The 19,865-nt window shown below is 46.6% G+C and overlaps 2 protein-coding genes across 3 annotated transcripts in view; one reads left to right on the forward strand and one right to left on the reverse strand.

The window, feature by feature from the left end:
* The first annotated feature begins 154 nt into the window (after positions 1–154).
* CCAR2 (cell cycle and apoptosis regulator 2) lies at positions 155–15,360 on the forward strand. Of its 2 annotated transcripts, none has more exons than XM_027853863.1 (21): positions 155–250; positions 1,028–1,124; positions 1,706–1,797; positions 2,274–2,365; positions 2,651–2,765; positions 2,921–3,050; positions 3,216–3,312; positions 7,081–7,200; positions 7,310–7,532; positions 7,624–7,737; positions 8,379–8,542; positions 8,956–9,127; positions 9,205–9,438; positions 9,535–9,753; positions 12,294–12,438; positions 12,547–12,629; positions 13,128–13,274; positions 13,452–13,563; positions 13,662–13,853; positions 14,007–14,212; positions 14,493–15,360. In XM_027853863.1, the coding sequence occupies exons 2-21, from the start codon at positions 1,067–1,069 to the stop codon at positions 14,535–14,537; spliced, it is 2,760 nt and encodes a 919-aa protein (XP_027709664.1). In that variant the 5' UTR covers positions 155–250; positions 1,028–1,066; the 3' UTR covers positions 14,538–15,360. The 2 variants fall into 2 exon arrangements, with proteins under 2 accessions (XP_027709664.1, XP_027709665.1); XM_027853864.1 differs by having other exon boundaries at positions 7,310–7,451.
* Positions 15,361–15,766: 406 nt separating this feature from the next.
* BIN3 (bridging integrator 3) overlaps positions 15,767–19,865 on the reverse strand; it is a 44,191-nt gene continuing 40,092 nt past the window's right edge. The window contains exon 9 of the mRNA XM_027853866.1: positions 15,767–16,887. Within this exon, the coding sequence (XP_027709667.1) occupies positions 16,741–16,887 (147 nt within the window). The 3' untranslated portion in view covers positions 15,767–16,740. The remainder of the gene's footprint in view (positions 16,888–19,865) is intronic.

Raw genomic sequence — 19,865 nt, forward strand, 5'->3', positions numbered from 1 at the left:
TCACGTTGTCGCCAGACATTTATAACGTGAGCACCGAGGCAACCACCCCCGCCGATTCCAGTAGGGGGAGGCACGCTTCCGTTTTTAGGCTGTTGAAGGCTAGCGGGCCGACTAAGGGGACGATATCCGGCAGGGAAGCGGCTTCCGAGCAGTGGTCGCGCTTCCGGCGAAGCGTTTCCGGTGGCGGTAGTGGTGGCAGCGGTGGTTCCGGGTGCCTTTGTCCCCCGGTGTCGCGACCCCGGGCCCACAGGTGGGTTCAGGGCCCTTCTCCTCCCCGCCTTCCGCCCCTGGTGAGGGGTCGCGGGCCCCTGGATCGGGCTTCCCGGACCCGGGCCACAGCTCGTAAACTTCCCTCTCCCGGTTTCCGTGGTAACGGGCTTGGGCTCCGGGGAGGGGGGGAGGTGGAAGCCGCGCCCCTCCTCCCTTTCTCTGCCCTCTGCCCCTCCTCCAGCGGCCCCGGGCTGCCTCGGCCAGGGCAGGCGGAGGCGGGAAAGCTAGTGTCCGGGGCTGCGGCCAGTCTGCGCGGGGAGAGGGCTTCGGGGAGCGGGGGCAGCCCGGCAGCAGCGCCCCCCACCCTGGTCCCCAGGAGGTCCTCTCCGCTCCCAGTCTCTCCGCATCTCTCCTTCCCCCCGCCGCCCTCCCATCTCCTCCTCGTCACCTGCCTCTTCCCGCTTTCCATTATCTCTCATCATCCTGTTCCTATGTTCCATCATCATCCCTCTCCTACTGCAGGATCCCTCCTGCTCCCTCTCCTCCCCATGAGCATTGTCCGTACCACTGCCCCCTCATCCTCCATTCCTCAACGTCTCCTCTTCTCCTTCCACATAATTTCTTTTCCCCCCTTCCTCTTGTCTCCTTTCCATATCCTTACCACACTATTGTAGCCTTATCCTTTCATTGCCTTTTCTCCCCCCAACCCCCAATTCCATCCTATCTCCCTTTTCCTTTCTTCCTATTTTCCCTCTTCTAGGATATTAAGATCTCTTGCTTCCATATGAAGTAGATAACATTTCCCTTTTCATCAAAGGTTTTTCCCAAGACCCAGTAAAAGACACCAGCATTCTCAATGTCTCAGTTCAAGCGCCAGCGGGTCAACCCACTACCAGGAGGACGAAACTTCTCAGGTTAGGCCCTATGCCCATAGCTGATACTGTATTGGAAAATGCCTGCTTTGTCTTCCTTAGAGTTAGACTTCCTCCAGTTTTCGCTATTGAGGTTTCTCTAGCAGATAGTAAATTTTATTTTTTATGCTGCATCATTAAGGATAAATAGCTACAAACTTAAGCCTCTCTGCTCCTACCACAGCATCCCTGAGGTGATGGTAATTTCTAATGGGGGCTGTAGGTGGTGGGAGAAGAACCATTTGCTGAGATTGCCCTGAGAGTGAGAGAGCTGCTGTGTGGTGCTGATAGCAGTATCTGCTAGAGGTATTTGGAAGCTGTATGGTCTGTGGCTAATTGATTCAGAACTAGAAGGGATTTCAGTGGTCATTTAATCCAATCCCCCTCCTTTTACAGATGAGGAAACAGAATCTCAGAAATGTGACTTACTCAAGGTTGCAAAGGATTTGAACACAGGTCTTCTGACTCCAAATTCAGTGTGCTTTCTACTTTACCAAGATACTTTATACAACCTTTTCCTGATCCTGGGGTCTAGATTGGGCTAAGGCAGTATGCCAACTCTGCTTTTGCTTTTATTCTCATAGGCTCTGCATCCACATCTCTCCTGGGCCCACCACCAGGTTTGCTCACCCCTCCTGTAGCCACAGAATTGTCCCAGAATGCCAGGCACCTTCAGGTAGGCATTTATTCAAGTATACTGTCCATTGAGGTCTTGCCTTAATGTGTGAATTCTGATGACTCTTTGATCTTTATGTTACGGGTCATTCTCTTCTACCTTTTTCCCATCTTGGGGAAATGGCTAATCAACTCTTTGACTAGGAATCATATACCTTGGGCTTGAGGATTATTTAGCTTTTCTTTATCTAAGAAGAAGCCAAGTCCTTATAGGTTGGTGGCTCAGAAACCAATCTGATTTTCATCCATGACTGGGTTACATCTATTTTTAATTGTTAGTCTCCTACAGATTGAGATTTTCTGGCAAAGAGGACTTTAACTGTCCTTTCACTGATGACTCAGACTGTTGAGGGTGTTGGGTAGGGATGAGAAGGTAGTTTGAAAGTAGGTCTTTTGTGTTGATGGCATTATGAGAGATACTCATTTGTTTCCAGCCATTTTCCTCCTTATTTTGATTACTACCCTTTTACTCTACAGGGTGGAGAGAAGCAACGTGTCTTTACTGGCATTGTCACCAGCTTGCATGACTACTTTGGGGTAGTTGATGAGGAGGTCTTCTTTCAGTTGAGGTAGGCTGAAGGCTCTGATGATCTCCCCAAAGAGTGAGGATGCTTTGACAGAAAAAATTTAATGGGTTAAAGTTTATCATCATGATGGTGTAGAAATCTCTGAGGCTGCTATTTGCATTGGGCCCCAGGGGATTTGGGTGCTAACAGGCAGGAAATTTATGGGGGGAAGACCTTCTTTACCAGAAAGTCTTCTGGGGAAGGGGAGGACATGGTATTTTTGAGGTGACCAGGGGGCCTGGTGAGGCCCCTCTTCTCAATGGGCACTCTTGGATTTTGTGCTGGCAGTGTGGTGAAGGGCAGGCTGCCCCAATTGGGTGAGAAGGTGCTGGTAAAGGCTGCATACAATCCTGGCCAGGCAGTGCCCTGGAATGCTGTCAAGGTTCAGACACTCTCCAATCAGGTACTCAGTCCTTGTCAGTATGTGCATTGGGGAAGGGAGCCCATATGACCTGAAAGCCAAGAAGGAGTCATACTTCTTGGGAGGGGGGTGTTTTGCTTTAGGGTGTGTGAACTCAGTATTAAGAGTCTCCTGAGTTCCTGATTTTCACTCCTCAGCCCCTGCTGAAGTCCCCAGCACCTCCCCTTCTACATGTGGCAGCGCTGGGTCAGAAACAAGGCATTCTGGGGGCTCAGCCTCAGCTGATCTTTCAGCCTCATCGGATTCCCCCACTCTTCCCTCAGAAGCGTGAGTATGGTTGATAAGGAGGGTGAGACAGAATGGTTATGATTCAAACTAATAGGCTCCCTGTTCTAATCAGAACTGTGGATATAGAGCTTGAGAGGTAGAGATGTGAAGATAGCCAGAGAGATTTCTTGAGTCTTTGACTTATAATGTATTTTCTCTCCTTAGCACTGAGTCTCTTCCAAACATCCCCTACATTGCATCTGAGCCACTTGAGCAGGTTTCCTGCTCGGGGTCCTCATGGCCGACTGGATCAGGGTCGAAGGTAAGAAAATGGAACCAGGGAAATTGTTGTTTGTGTGCTTCTTTTTCATGGTATTGACCCACTGTCATTGATACTGTCTCTGCAACTGGTCACTTTGCCTTATTATATATTTTCACAGTGAGAGGTAAATATAAATGACTTATGTCTGTTTTAGCAGACAGGTACATGATGTGAATTGGTCTTCCAAAGTATTTCAGAAACTAGACCTTTTATACAACTAAAATGATCATATAAGACTGAACATTTCAATGTTCATTAAAATGACATTACCATCTACATTTTAAAAAGTTATTGATTTAAATTGTGTGTACTCATAAATGTGTAGCAAAAGTTCTTTAGATTTATGTAGTGCCTTGAAATCAAAGAAAGCAAAGGTCTTAGGTTGCTTAGTGTGGAGCAAGTGTGTTGAATTGGACCTTTGGGATATTTTGACTTTGTCTTGTGTGATATGTGAATAATGTGTTATGCATAGAGTATGTTACTAGTTCTTTTCTTGCTGCCCTCTGCTCTTTTTTCTCTCCCTAAAGGTTTTCACTTTGTTCCCTGAGATCTAACTTACTTTTACCTTAGAATTGTAATATTAGAGGTGGAAAGGATCTTAGAAGCCTTTTGATCTAATCCCTGCCTGAGCAAGAATACTTTTTTTGTATCCCTTAACATGTAGATGCCTAGCTGTTACTGGATGTAGTAGGATACTTGTTATCTCTCAAGGCAATTCATTCCATTGTTGGACAGCTCTAACTGAAAAAGGTTTTCCTTTTCATCTCACCAAAATTTACCTCTCTGAAACGTCTATCTCTTTTTGCCCTTGAGGGCTAAGTAAAATAGTAATACTACCTTTTCCACACGATAGCTTTTCAGATATTTGAAAACTGTCATCATGATCCCCCTAAATCTTTTTCTGAGTTCCTTTCCCTGTTCCTTCAACTGAACCCTGTTATGGCATGATCTTCTTCTTTTTTTTTTGTTTTTTGTTTTTTGTTTTTTTAGGCAGTTGGGGTTAAGTGACTTGCCCAGGGTCACACAGCTAGTAAGTGCCAAGTGTTTGGTCTGAGGCCGGATTTGAACTCAGGTCTTCCTGACTTCAGGGCTGGTGCTCTATCCACTGCGCCACCTAGCTGTTATGGCATGATCTTGAAGTCATTCACCATCTCGTTTTCAGTCTCCTGGATATTCTCCATCCTATCAATGTCCTTTCTAAAATATAGTGTCCCAAACTAAACACAATACTCCAGATGTAGTCTAACGAGGGCAGAGAACAGTGGGACAAAATCTCCTTTGTTTTGGACACTATGTTTCTGTTAATGCAGCCTCAGATCAAATTAGCTTTTGTGCCTGCCATATCACAAACAGACTAGGGTTTGTTTTGTGTGTTTGTGTGTGTGTGTGTGTGTGTGTGTGTGTGTGTGTGTGTGTGTTTTAAACTTTGATCAAGCCCTTTTGAAATGAAAATCAAAGAGGGATAAAAACCTCATATCCTAAATGTCAGCAGGGTTGTAAGTAGGAAGCCATCCAGAATCCTGAAAAGGAACTCTGCAAAACTTGGGGCAAAGTTTTACAGTGACATGGCCAGCAACAGGCCAGGTTGCAGAGTTAGTATTTATTTTCTTAGGAATAAGTCTTTCTTGAATTCCAGACTAAAAGAATAAAGCCTAGTGCCTTCATGGTTGCTTATCAGGAGGCTTCTGTTTGTGCTTCCTTTGATTTTTCTCAATCTCATGGTGTTAGAGCATATGTTTAAGGGTAAGTCATATATACACACCTTTTGCTTCTAACTCTATGGGCTTCATTGTCTTTATTTATAAAATGGAGGGATTAAATTAGGATGATAACTAAAGATTCCTTCCAGCTTTCATATTCTATGCAGTGATTTTATTATTGAACCCTTAAGTATCATCTAAAGCAGGGGGAAAATACATATTATTAAATTTTTTGTTTCTAGATTATAAATTGTAGATCAGTTATGGAGTCATCAATATTTATTGAATCCTTGCATGTGAGATGTTGCATTTGGGGTGCTGTGTGTGATTTTGGCCCTAGCTTTACAGTGATCTAGTTTACAGTAATCTAGAGTGGAAGGAAATAATTGAGGATGAGTGTTTTTTAGTTGAGAAAAATATGTGGGGTAGGAAAGGAGGTGGTAGAAATTAGGTGCTTTCAGGGGATGTTCAGTTTCAAGAGGCATCAATAACATCAGTAACTTTGCTGGAAGGTATGGTTTTCTGATTCCACATTTAGGAAAGACATTACTAAACTGGTGAGTGTTCAGAGGAGGGCATTTAGGATGGTAAAGTCTTGAATTCATGTCATGTTTTCAGTTGTTTTTCAGTCATGTCTGACTCTTATGTAACCCTATTTGGGGTTTTCTTGGCAAAGATACTAGAGTGGTTTGCCATTTCCTTCTCCAGCTCGTTTTACAAATGAGGAACTGAGGCAAACAAGTTAAGTGACTTGTCTAAGGTCACCCAGCTACTAAGTGTCTGAGGCCAGATCTGAACTCAGGAAGATGAGTCTTCCTGACTCCAGGCCCAGCACTCTAGCCACAGTGCCACCTTGCCACCTTATGTCATGAGTTCATGTCACATGGTGATCTGTTAGTTGAAGGAACTGGGGATGTTTAGCCTGGAGAACAGAAAACTCAAGTGACATTATAGTTGGCTTCAACTATTTGAAAGACTCTCAGATGGAAGATAACTAGACTTGTTCTATTTGGCTCCAAACAATAGACAGTTGTTACTATGAAGGAGTCGTGAAGCTGTAAAGAGACAAACTTAGGCTTGACGTCAGGAAACGCGTCCTCACAATTAGAGTCGTCTGGAAGTGGAATCAGCAGGTTCCCCCTTCTTCAGACAAAGGATGGATGGCCGGTTTTTTGGATGGAGGTTAGACTAGGTGGCCACTTAACTCCCTTGCAACCCTGACATTCTGTGATTCAGTGGTGACAGCTTCTCTTTCGGGGATCTGGAGCATGGTATCCCACTGGACTTTTAGTGTTATTTTTCATGGGACTTTGAGGCTGGGCATGTTTCTGCTGATGGTTTCCTATTACTGAAGTTTACTTTTTTTTTTTTTGGCTAGGCAATGGGGTTAAGTGACTTGCCCAGGGTCACACAGCTAGTGAGTGTTATGTGTCTGAGACCATATTTGAACTCAGGTCCTTCTGAATCCAGGGCCGGTGCTCATCCACTGCGCCACCTAGCTGCCCCCACTTTTTTTTTTAACTGGTAATGAGTTATAACCAAGTCCTGATTGTTCATAGTATTAGGGGAAACTTGTCTCAGATTATTCTAAACCACAGGCATTTAGTGGACTATACAATGTAGCTGAAAAGTTACATTTACTAAAATCTACTTAAACTACTAGTCTCGCTGTGTGTGGTTGTCCAAATGATTTCAAAGCTGTGTCATAGAAACATTGAAATTCTTGTAGAGACGTAGCTGAGAGAAGGTATTCTCCCTGTCTTTAGTTAAATAGCCCAAAAAATGGTTCAAAAATTAGCGCTTGAAGCTCTGATTTTGAAGGTCAATGAGAGGAGAAGGAAGCAGGTCTGGTACAAATACAGCTGACACTCAGTTATTCTGGAGTGAGTAATTTACTCCTGAATAATTGATAATTAGTTATGTCTGTACCAAGAGATAGGGTTTTCGTGTCTAGGACAGTCTGAGAATGTATGTTACTAGAAGACAGGGGTTGTCTTTGTTTAACTCAATAATATCCCCTAGTACTTACGGGTACTTAATACTCTAATGATAATATTTCAACCTTCAGTGATGACTATGACTCCAAGAAACGCAAGCAGAGGGCAGGTGGGGAGCCTTGGGGTGCTAAGAAGCCAAGACATGACTTACCACCTTATCGGGTCCATCTTACTCCCTATACTGTGGACAGGTGAGCATACAGAGCTGTGGGGTAGAAGGGAGCTTTCTGGGGGCTAAGTGTGAGAGTTTGATGATAAGAGATAGGCTGTGACCCTGTTTTCTTTGCTTTTGGCTTGTAGCCCCACCTGTGACTTCTTAGAACTCCAGCGCCGGTATCGAAGTCTCTTAGTACCCCCAGACTTCTTAGTTGTGCATCTGAGCTGGCTGTCAGCCTTCCCCCTGAGCCAGCCCTTTTCCCTACATCATCCAAGCCGAATTCAGGTATCATCAGAGAAGGAACAAGGCCCAAGTGCTAACCCTGAGGCCACTCCACCAGATTCTGACATGACTTACAGTGCTAAGGTGACTTGGTAGCATCTTGTTACCTTTCTCATGGTTTAGGAGAATCTCCACAGTATCTGTTAGTTACTCTTTTCTTGCTGCCTCTGCTTAGGTACTTTTGCTCTCCTCCCCGGGACTAGAAGAATTACATCGTTGCTGCCTGCAGTTTGTAGAAGACATGGCTGAGCCAAGAGAGAGTCCAGAACACCCTTTGAAGCAAATTAAGGTAAGAGTTGGAATGATTCTGGGTTCTGTGAAGCAAGATCTCAAAATCTTATACTTTTCCTTCCCCTAAGACCTTTTAATTGATATTGTCCCGCTGCCACCAAAGGCCTGGCTGCAGTATCACTAGATTTCCCTCTACTGCAAGCCTGCCCTTCTCTTTTCTCCCATGCCCTTGCCTACTTCACATTCCTAGAATTATGGTGAATTGTAGTTCTGTTAATCAGTCAACATTAATTCAGCCCTTCCTATGGGCCAAGTATAGTGCTAAGCACTGGGGAGGGCTCTGGGTTTCATGACGGTGTAGCTTGTTTCAGCTTCTTACTCCTTACCCCGAGAATAGTGCTTTGCAAGTAGTAAAGCACTTAGGTGTACTTGAATTTAATTGAAGAATCTTAGAGCTAAAAGAGACCTTGAGGTGATGTAGTGAGTATACAGATGAGAAAGCTACGGGCTGAAAAGCCCACAGCTCTGCCGATTTATATAGCTCATAACTTCTGGCAAAGCCAGGACTAGAACCTTCGTCTTTACCCACTTTTCACTCTGTATCTAGCTCCTTCCTGCCTAATATTATATGTCAGTTTGTTGAGGGGGCAGGTGGAATGGGGGAGGAACACTTAAGCTTTAAAAATTCTTCTTTCATAGTTCTTGCTGAGGAGGAAGGAGGATGAGGCTGTGATGGTTGGGGGTGAGTGGTCACCCTCCCTAGATGGTCCTGACCCGAAGGCTGATGCCCAGGTATTGGTCCGAACTGCTATCCGCTGTGCCCGAGCTCAGACAGGCATTGATTTGAGCAATTGCACAAAGTGGTGAGTATCCTTTCTGCAGTTTTTATTTGAGGACATTTAGTGTAGTTGGTGAGAAGATTGTACTTAAACCAAGATAACAGATTCAACAGCTCCATATAGACTTGCCAGCTTCCCTCTCTTCTGTGACCACAGAATACACCTTTGACCCCAGCCTTACGGATGGGTGGCATGGACTACAAGTGGGGGTTTGGTGACTGTGTTTGTGTGTGGGTTAGTGCCTGTCCATCACCCTTCCTGGCTCCACGGCAGTGGTCAGTAATGTGCGTGCATTTGGTGAAGGGAAGGGTCATAGTTAAAAAACTATGTGTGTCCCAGGTTAGGGAGCTTGTGATAGATGTGGGGGTTGCCTGGTCATTTGGATTGCAGGGTTCATCAGAGGGTAGTGTCTCAGTGCCCCCTTTTGCTGGGAGCAGGTGGCGTATTGCTGAGTTTCAGTACATACAGCTGGGACCCCCTCGGCGGCAGCGAACAGTAGTGGTGTATCTGCCAGACATCTGGACTCTTATGCCCTCCCTGGAGGAGTGGGAGGCTCTGTGCCAGCAGAAGGCCGCTGAGGCAGCTGCCCCACTCCAGGAGGCTCCAGTGGTAAGTCTGAACCCTGGAAGGGACAGGATCCAAAACATTTGGACTAACAGGTGATGACCATTTTGTTTGCTTCCTAGGAAGCAGAGGCTTCTGTAGAGGAAACAGACTCATCTGAGCTTGCAACAACAGAGGCTTCTGAACAAGACAGAGAGAATCCTGAACTCAGTCTGCAGCAGGAAATGGACCCTTCTTTCCCAGAGGCCCCTCCCCCTCCCCTGGAACCTGTTATAATAGCCCAGCCTGGCTGTACCAACCTTTCCCTCCATGCAATTGTGGAGGATCGGAGGCCAAGAGAAAAGATCTCATTTGAGGTAGATGTGGAAGGTGGTCTGGGTATGTGCTTGGTCTAGCAGAACTTAGAGGAACCATTTCTTGGTATTCATGCACCCTCAATTCTGCATTAACAGGTAACGGTGTTGGCAGTACTGTTTCAGGAGATGCTGCAGCGAGACTTTGGATACAAAATCTATAAGATGTTGCTGAGCCTTCCTGAAAAAGAAGTGCCCCCACCAGAGCCGGAAAAGGAGGAGGCGGCCAAGGAAGAGGCAGCCAAGGAGGAAGCGGCCAAAGAGTCCAAGGATGAAACACAGAATGAGGGAACGTCTGCTGAGCCGGATACGTTGTTGGTGAGTGCCAGGGCCAGAGAGGGGAAGGGGAAGAGAGCTTCATGTAGCAAGGACCTGAATGCTGAGAGGCCAGGCAGGTGTGGAAGTGCCTGGAAGTGACTGGTGCTGGGCCTGGGAAAAAAGGAAACAACATGTATTGAGGATGAATGGACAGTGAGTGTAATAGAAGAGACAACAAGGACGTGTACACCCATGTGGTGATAGTGCTTAAGCTGCGTCTTAAAGGAAAAGAGGAACTCTTTTAGGCACAGGTAAAGAAGGAGCATGTTTCATGCATGGGGTGATCAGTGCCAAGGCATGGAGAGTTTGTGTGCACCGGAGAAAAGGAGAGGAGTGATATCTAATGAGATTGGAAAGGGAGGTTGTGCAGGGCTTTAAGAACTCAATAGAGGAGTTTCTCTTTTGTCCTAGAGGCAATAGGAAGTCAGTAGAGCTGGTTGAGTAAAGGGGTCACATGGTCGGGTCTGTGCTTAAGGAGAATCACATTGGTAGCAGTGTGTAGGATGGACTGGAGTGGGGAGGGACTTGAGGAAGGGAGGCTAGTTAGGAGGTGGTTGCAATACTCTAGGCAAGAGGTGATGCAATCCTGCACCAAGGTGGTAGCTGGGTGGAGAGAGAAAAGGGCCATGTGAGAGAGACTGTGGAGGTGGAAATACCTCCCTTTGGCAGTCGATTGGGTCTGTGGAGTGAAAGAGAGTGAAGAGCCCAGGAGAATGCTGAGATTGTGAGCCTGTAAGGCCAGAAGGGCAGTGGGGCCTTCTACCGAAACGGGGAAGTTAGGAGGAGGGGAGGCTTTAGGGGAAAGATAATGAGTTCAGCTTCTGACAGGTTGAGTTTAAGATACCTCTGGGACATCCAGTTTGAAATATCCAGGAGGCAGTCGGTGTGGGGCTGAAACTTAGGGAGAAAAGGGCTGGCTCTTTGCAGTCATCTGCAGTCATTTTCAGCTCCTAAAAATTTTAAATAGATGAGAAACTGGACATCTGAGTTGGTAGTTCCTGATGTCTTCTCAGGCAGCTCTCTCTCTCTTTTTTGGTAATACCATTGCTGTTTTTGGGCTTCCATTCACTCTTGAGATATCTTGAAAATTGATCCTTGGTGCTTTCAGATCATGTTGCCTTCTGCACAGATGTCTTATATGTATACTTGATTTGATCTAGTCACTTCGTGACTTCATCTTGTGACTTTCTAGTTTCTCCAATAGCATATTTGGTACTGAGGTGTTAGAATCCAGATGTATTTCCACTGTTATCAGTGATAATAGATTGTTTTTAAAATACACCCACACACACATATGCATATACAGATGTTCCATTTTGCACTTGTTTATTCTCCTTAACAGTTTCATGTAAATGCTCTTAGCTTAGTTGGAGCTCATGTCAAGCTTTCTGCCAACTTGTTTGGCTCTGTATTTTGACTATTACCTTCTACAGTGGTCTGCAGGTGAGAGTAGTGAACATCTTTAAATGTGTGTCTCGCAGGCATGTACTCTAAACCACTGTTGCTTTTGGCTGCTGTTTCCCTTCCTCACAAGGAGATAAAGTATTTGCTGGTTGAAGTGGTTTCTGAGCCCTTTTGGCTTTCCCTTCCTTGTGGTGGTGGCTACTTTCATGAGTTAAACTTCTCTAAGAATTGGTGATAATTTGAATCAATATTTTTTTTTATTTTTCAGAGTCAATAGGTGGTTTTGGAATGATTTATAATTTAACAGTTTTCTTATCCTTACCCTTTCTTCTGATATTAGTGTTTATTTTGATCTTTGCTTAACATATTTTCCAGAATATTTTTCTCTCTCCTTCCTTCCTCTAACCTTCATATTGAAGGTAGAGAAAATTGGTAGTGGAAAGAGCACTGGGTTCAAATTGGGTTCAAATCCTAACCCTGATACTCAATCCCTGTATGACTTTGGACAAATCACTTTAAATTTCCTTGGAGCTGTTTTTTCACCTGTAAAATGAGGGGGCTGGATGAAATTATTTCAGAGATTCTTTCCAGCTCTAAAGTGAGAAAACTGTACTGATCCAAGGACAAAAAGGCAACTTGGAATTTGCTTAAAAAAAAAAAATCCCAAAAATCAGTTTTTCTTGTAAGTTGCCTCCTCTTTTCCTAAGAGTCAAGTATAGGGCAAAGTATAGGGTCAGGTATAGGCGAAGTAGGTAAAGGGGCAGAACAGGCAGGAGGACCAGGAAATGAAGGTGGATCATCATATATGTCCTAATCAATGTGGCCTAGAGGGATGAAACTAGGTTTTAGTTCCAGGTCTTAAAACAGGGCTCATACTTGTCTCTGCTTAGTTTACAAGGCTGTATTGGGAAAAGGGAGTTACTGCATTGATGGGAGGGGAATGTTTCTTTGGGCTGTGAAATTTCTTAACCTTCCACATATTCCTGTGGGACTGAGACGAATGTTCCATTAACAAATATCTGGAATATCCCAAGAGTACCTTGAACTCCAGTTAACGTATGTAAAATGTTTTGCGAATGCAAAAGTGATATAGAAATGTGAACTAATTGTTGTTTTGAATTTTCTGCCCCTCACAGAAGGAGGATGGGCTTTTGCCCAAGCCTGCAGCTTCCGGCGAAGAGGAGGAGGAGAAGGGTCGGGGTGAAGCCTCTGAGGACCTTTGTGAGCTGAGCTTGGATGCAGAACTGCTGCTGCTGAGGGAAGATGTGGAAGAGGATTTTAGTATGTTGGGAGCCTAATAGAGCAGGGAGGGAATTTTGGCATGGGCTGAGCTGTTCACTGGTTTGGGCTGAGGCTGCTTCTTCAATATATTGTGCTGGGTTTCTTCAGCAGGGACAAAGCTAGAAGATGCTGAGGTACGGTCTGTTGCCTCAAACCAATCAGAGATGGAATTCTCCTCACTTCAGGACATGGTGAGGATCCCTCTTTTCCCACCTGTTCTTCACTAAGTAGGATTAGTTATCACAGTTAGGGAGGCCTGTGATCTGAGTAGCACTTTTAGCACTTCATCGGTCTTGGCCTTTGACTTCTTGCTCTTTCTGTAGAATACACACTTAGGGAGAAAATTTTCATGTGTATAAAGACAGCCAGTAGAATTCAGTGTCTACGAATATATTTAACCTCTACTTGATATTCATTTGTACGGCAGAGCCCCTTAGGGTTCTTCTGATAATCTTCACACTTGAACTTTATAGAGCTAGTTTCAGAACTGACACTCTCCACAGAAATCTAGTAAATCTAGTAGTGGAAATCCTTTACTTGGCCTGACAGAGCTCAGATTCAATGACTTTTCCAGCTTACCAGCCTCAGTGAAGCAAGTATCCAGCAATTCAGTTTAGCCATAAATGGCTATGTTTGTAAACACTAAGCCAATTGGAAATTTTTCTTCACTTACCCTGGTTCTCTCTTAGCCCAAGGAGCTAGACCCCTCAGCTGTGTTGCCCCTGGACTGTCTTCTTGCTTTTGTGTTCTTTGATGCGAACTGGTGTGGCTATCTTCACCGACGGGACCTAGAGAGGATCCTACTCACTCTTGGACTTCGGCTCACTGCAGAGCAGGTATCTTTTCTCTCCTCTATTGCCACCTTGCCCTGGAATGACATATTTTGTCTCATTGTGCTCTCTCCCCACCACTCCCCAACGTAGGACTCAAGCCAGGTATTCAGTAGCCTTGATTCTTGTGTTAGATAGCTCTTTGTGATCCTTGTGCAGTGATGGGTTGCATGTTGTCTGTAGGCCAAAAAGCTGGTTAGCCGGGTGGTGAGCCAGAACATTTGTCAGTACCGGAGCCTACAGTACAGTCGTCAAGAAGGCTTGGATGGTGGGGTCCCCGAGGAGGCACTCTTGGGTAAGCAGGAGAACTCCACATCATTTAACTTTGGAAGGTGAGGGCCTGGGCTTTCTTCCTCAGATCGTCTTCTAATCTCTTCTCTTCGTCTTTTTAAGGAAACTTGGATCTGCTGCCTCCCTCCTCTGGGGAAAGCCCAAAGCCAAGCTCCCCTCAGGTGGCACACAGGGGCCTGGTGTCTCATAATGGCAGCTTGATTCATGTGGGGAACCTACTGCAGCGGGCAGAGCAACAAGACAGTGGGCGGCTTTACCTAGAGAACAAGATCCACACACTGGAACTGAAGCTGGGTGAGAGGCCTGCGGCCCCACATCCTTGCTCGTGTTTGAATGTCCCATAGGCTGCGTATACCTTGGTGCACCACTAGGTGCTGCACTCCTCTTATCCCTTATTTGTCCTGAAGTTGCAGGTGGGAAGCAAGATTTCTGGTGTTTTCTTTCTAGAGGAGACCCACAGCCGCTTCTCCACCACGGAGGCTACCAATAAGACGCTGACAGCAGACATGCAGGAATTGCGGACACGGCTAGCAGAGGCCGAAGAAATGGCCCGAACAGCTGAGAGGCAGAAGAATCAGCTGCAGCGCCTGCTTCAGGAGTTTCGAAGGCGTTTGACTCCCTTACAGCAGGAGATGCAGCGCATGGCAGAGAAGGTGGGGGATAGAATTGGGAGGGCTCTGGTTACTTTGGAAACGAGGGCCACACATGGTTGCTGTTGGGAGAAGACAGCTAAAGTGACAGCTCCTTCCTTCTTCATTAATTCCTCGGGCCCATTTGTAGAGACTTCCTCAGAGTAGCTGGTCTTTCCTTGTCCTCTACTGCTAGAGTACATATCCCTGTATTTCTTTTCCTTCCTCTCTCCCCCTGCCCTATACAACCTGCCCCCCCCCCCCCTTCACTAGGGTCCTAATCTTTGACACGTCTGTGTTTCAGGCTGACAGCTGGGGAGAGAAGGAGGAACCAGCACCTAGCAACTGAGACTGAAGGGCACTGCACAGCAACTGCCACCCAGTGAGCTCAGCAATGGAGTCTGATGAAGTTGGACCCTCTCGGCACCAGAAAGCAGCTGGAGCAGGGCCTGGAAACACGGGCAGGGGAGGGGGGCTGACAGTGCTCAGCATCTCCAAGGCAAATGGAGGGGGAGGGGCCTGGGTTATGAGGGGAAGAACAAGGACTGGTTCTCAGGCTATAGGCAGGGAGGGACTCAATTTACACCTACCACTAATAGAGCATCTTTTCTTCTCACTCCTGAAATAGTGTATCTCCCTGTACCGTGGCTCTTCCTGGAGCCCTTTTAATCTTGTGCTTCCTCATATACTCCCAGTTTAGAATGAGGCAAAGGAAGGGAGGGGAAGACAGCTTGAGAACCTGTGACCAGGCCTAGCACCAACAGACTTTCTGGAGAAAGGGTCAGGGAGTCCAATTGTGGGCAGTGGATCCTTGATCTGGTCAAGCTGCTGAGCTGTAAAGGCGGATCCTTGAGGAAAGGGGCTCATGATCGCTGTACGAGGAGTAGAGCCGACAGCAAGGGCCAGTCTGTGTCTCGGGCTATTTGTCTGTAGTCCTGCACTCCGCCAACCCCAGACGAGATCCCTTGCCAGGTGAAAGCCGCTCCTTTCTCTTCTGCTCTTTGTTCAGAATGTGGTAATGGCTTGGGCCTGGTAGGTCAAGCCTTTTTCTGTTACCTTTGTAATTCTCACCTCTTTCCATAACCCACGGTTCCAGTTTGACTTTGTATATAAACAGTTGTCCTTTTTTTGGCTTTTTGTTTTTTAAATAAACCAAAGTCAAAAACACAGTACGTGCCTGCAGTCCTGCAGGGCCCCTCCCCTGCTGTTTGCTTAGTCTTTCTGGTTTGTAACCTACTTGTGTCATAGGGCCCCGAGTCTTCTTGCCTTTCAGACTTCCCTGCACTCCTCTACTCTTCCCTTAACCCCCCAAAGTGTAGGCTAGATTGTACTCATCCAGGTAAGGTAGTGAGTTGTTTCAGTTTCTTCCTGTTAAACAGATGTCAGACCCTAGAAGTCAGTTACCTATAACCCCAAAAAGCACTTGAAAAAGAAAAGAGTGGTGGGGGGGACTACCAGGCATTAGGTAAAGGGTGCTGTTATCATAGTTTAGTCCTCCAGAGGGCAGCACCACATTGTTCATGGGACATCGTATATCCTTGGAAGCAAGGCTTGTTGGTTAGTCTGACCCCTACCTCATTACTGAGAGAACCAGCAATATGGGTAGGCTTTATTTTAAGTTTCCTTGAAAAAATAAAATCCCCAGTATTGAAGTCAGGGGAGCCCAGACTTTTGCCCTTTCCATGGGGCTCCTGAGTTACAGATGAATAGAAATAACAGCATTAAATTTACATTTTAAGCTAGCTTCCAGACCCTAAAAGGTTATCTCTGGTGGAAAACTTAGAACTCTTTACTTGGTTGAGGCACAGGACGCAGACTGGAAAGAAGATAGACTAACTTTTTCTTAACACTTAGAAACCGGGGCAGGTTCCTTTGTCCTTGTCATGGCATATCAGAGAAGACAACAGCTTTGATTTGCCCTCAAGTTATCTGCCCTACCTCTAATGTAGACAAAATGACTTTTGAGGCGAAAGGTTCACCAGCAGAAGCAAGGCTAGAGTACTGAAGCAATACAATAAAGCAGATCAGCATGCTACATGGCCTAACAGCCAAAAAACTCCCTGACTTCAAATTCAAGACTCCAGTGTTCTGGCCCAGCTTGAGTTGACTTGCTTGTACATCTGCGGCTGATGGACTTAAGTTACCCACTGCTCTAGGGTGAGACAGGAAACAGGTCTATGTTGGACCAGTTATTCTGGAAAGAAAAGCCCTCATGCCTGTTCTTTTACACTAATTATCTGGTTTCACTGTCCACCACTGTTCCTCTCCAGAGAAGGCATTAGCTTGCTTAGAGCTGGACATTCTATGGCATGGCACTAAAATGAGACCACCTACAACTTGAGGATGTGAGGGGGAGTCGCTCTCCAACAAGAGGGTTACGTTTGGTCTAAGGGCCAGTGAAAGGCAGCAGATGTGGCTTTTGCTCCCTTTGCCAATGGGTCATGGCAAAGTTTTATAGTAGCTACTGCCCTTCACCACAGAGTTGGCTTTACTGGGTCTGAGAGTGTATGTGGCATGAGGACCTCTGCCCCGGAGGGGATTCTGTGTAGAGTTCAGTCATCAGCCACAATGGAGAGGGCTCGGAGCTCGCTCAGCTTGGTTTCATTCTCCTGCTCCCTCTGCTCATCTGTATGACCAGGTTGGTCCAGCTGTTGGGTTAAGTCTCTGAAGATCTTGTGCATCTCAGTGTAGTACACAACCTAGGGTCAGGTGGGAAAAGGAAGGGAGAGGTTGGCAAGATCTGGACTCACTGGATAGTAACTATACCCCCCATAATCCTCCTAGGGACCAAAAGCCCAATAGTACAGTACAGTATGCCGGCAAAGTCAGTCAATAAGCATTTAAATGCTTACTATGTTCCAGGTCCTATGCTCTGGTGGGGAAGATATGAAGGCCATACCCAGGATTAAGGTTCAAAATGGGGAGAAAGGAGGGTTAAACTTGGTGTTGGCTCTACTTCCCTACAGGGATGTAGTAAGGACGCTGAAAGGGGTGGGTCACAGAGTTTACCAAGTCTAATTCTACGAGAGAAATGCTTGGGCTTTTTTTCCCTTTGGAGAGAAAACCTGTGGTAGGCTGGTGCCCCATGAAGCCCAGAACACTGGGAAGTAATACTGAAGAAAACCACAACCAGCTAACTAGAATCTGCCTTCTGGCCTTCAGTCGCCCCACCTTAGTAGTGGGTCAAGAAAATGGCAGGGCTAGCTTCCCACTTTTCCTCTTGAAAGTACAGAGAGAGGACACTAGGGCATGGGCAGAGAAATGAGTATTATGGGGTCACTACCCTCCCCATATGGGACCATCAATATCAATAAAAGCAATGTACAGCCATTCAAGTGGAACAGCCCTGAAATCATTTTGAGGGACCTTAAAAAAGTTGGTTTTTCCAATACTGGAAGGTGTATAAGGAGATTCCTATACCTCAACACTGGTTCCTACTACTACAGCCTTGTATTAGGGCATCTGATATAGGTCCCCCTATCTGCCTGCCCTCCCTTTTGCGGCAGATAAGGACCCCCCCCCCCATGCCGTTTAGATACCTGAAGATAAGTGAGCCCTAAAGCATGGGTCTCCTCACATGCTGGTCATAGTAACCTTGTCTAACTGGCACTCTGTCCTAGAGAGGTCTGGAGTTGAGAACAGAACCTAAGAAAATCCTGTTCCTTTATTCCTTATAGGGACCCAGAAAATAGGAGTCAAATCTGGAAGTTTCCAACTCCCACTATCAGCTCATCACATCTCTAGCAACCTTGCCGCAGCCTTGTAGGAAAATAGGGGACCTTGTGGGCAGCCTAAGCAGGCTAGTGGGTGGACGGGGGTGGAGGATGGTCCCCCCCACGAGCTGCACTGCGCTGGGTGAGTCACCAGGAATGCTCACTTTTACTATGACTAATGGTATCAGAATTCAGGCAGGGGGAGGGCTAGAAGCCAGTGTGAAGGAGGTGCTAAACACCCAACACCCCCCTGTACCCACCCCCACCCCCCACTCCAGTCAAAGGTTCTCAAGAGGCTAGACTCCCAGATCTGGGAGCCCTAAGGATTCCTTTTCTTACAACACCACTAATATAGTGGGAAGTCAATGTGAAATGGGATGGGATGGGAGGGATGACTATGGAGGAAACAAAGTATGATCCCCAGGTAGCAGAAGCTTACAATCTAGCTGTGCTTTAGTTCTACCTTCCAACTCCTCCTGATGCATCCCTGTGTAGACTCCTAGAGGCAGAGCTGGCTGTGAGGCTGGGCTTGTGTCGCCAAAGCCATCAGGAGACTGGCAGCAGCAGCACATTACCTCTGTGGACTTCACTCCTCCCCACTGCCCCAAGACCCATTGGGAGATCTGCTGTATCCACGTGTATACCTGGGATGTCAGGGTCTGTAGTGTGTCTGGTGGCAGGATTCTCCTAGGGCACTGACGGTCTCTAGTCATTCCTTCCACAGTTGTACCCGGAAGCAGAAGCAGGGCCAAGGACTGGAAATACTGGGGTTCTCTCCACATCCTTACTACCTGCCTCAGGGTTCCTGGAAGGAGCCTCCTACCTCTCCTACCTCTAGACGCTTGGTTTCAGGCCATCCTTAGCATCCTTTCCTATATGCCTAAGCCAGCCAGCAGGTTGAAAAGTCAATCAGGTTCCCACCTGTTATGGAACCTGTAATGTACCACATTGTCCACTAGAGGGCAAAAGATGTCCAGGTCATCAAAGAGCAACCCCCTAAATAGGAAGATGGTTAACCCCCAAACCTGGCCTGTCTGGTGCCCATCCCCAAATCAAATTTCCCACAGCCTCGGAATGGCCTGAGGTCTGGTGGAGGAAAGCTGGGCTAAACGTTCCCTGTCTTGCTACTCCATTCTTCCCAGGGATTGACTTTCCCTTCCACACGATGAGAAGAGCTGCCTCCAGACTTGCTAGGGCAAGGGGAAGGGCCAGAGAGGATCAAAAGAATTAACAGAAGGTCGGGAAGAGGCCAAGTCCCTCCAGATGCCCACTGCTGACGAACTCACTTCAGCTTAACGCTGCCTTTTCAATTCCCTCATCAGGTGGGAGGAGGGGCTGTGGCTGAGGGGCTTGAAGGCCGGAAGGCGGCAGCAACAACGCAGTGGTCCCATTTAGCAAGGGGAGGGGGTGTGAGAGCACAGGTTGGCAAGATCTGAGACCACCTCAGAGCCCATCTCTCTTCTCCCCTAAAAAGGGTTCTGACTGGCTCCTCTGAAGACGCTGCTAGCACACTGATTTCTTTCTTTTTTTTCGGTCAGGCAGTGGGGTTAAGTGACTTGCCCAGAGTCACACAGCTAGTAAGCGTAAGCTAGTAAGGCCGGATCCAGGGCCGGTGCGCTATCCACTGCGCCACCTAGCTGCCCCTTCACACTGATTTCTTTCAGTGGTCTCATCAGCTCACATATGTTCAATTATCTCTGTGTAGATGATTCCCAAGTCTATATATGAAGCTTTCATTTCTTGGAATTCCAATTCCACTGCCAACTGCCCACTGGACATCTCCACCCGGACAGTCAACTGTCGCCTCAAATTCAATATATCTCAAACAGAACTGCTTATCTTTCCCTTCAAATCTATTCTTCCTCCAAATTTCCTTACTTATGCTGAGGGAGCCCACAGACGTCTAGTCTATCAGAGTCATCCTTGATACTTCTTTTCTCTCTTACCCAATCAAACATCCCACT

This window comes from Vombatus ursinus, unplaced genomic scaffold (assembly GCF_900497805.2).
Source record: "Vombatus ursinus unplaced genomic scaffold, bare-nosed wombat genome assembly UNPS02010219.1, whole genome shotgun sequence".
NCBI lineage: Eukaryota > Metazoa > Chordata > Mammalia > Diprotodontia > Vombatidae > Vombatus > Vombatus ursinus.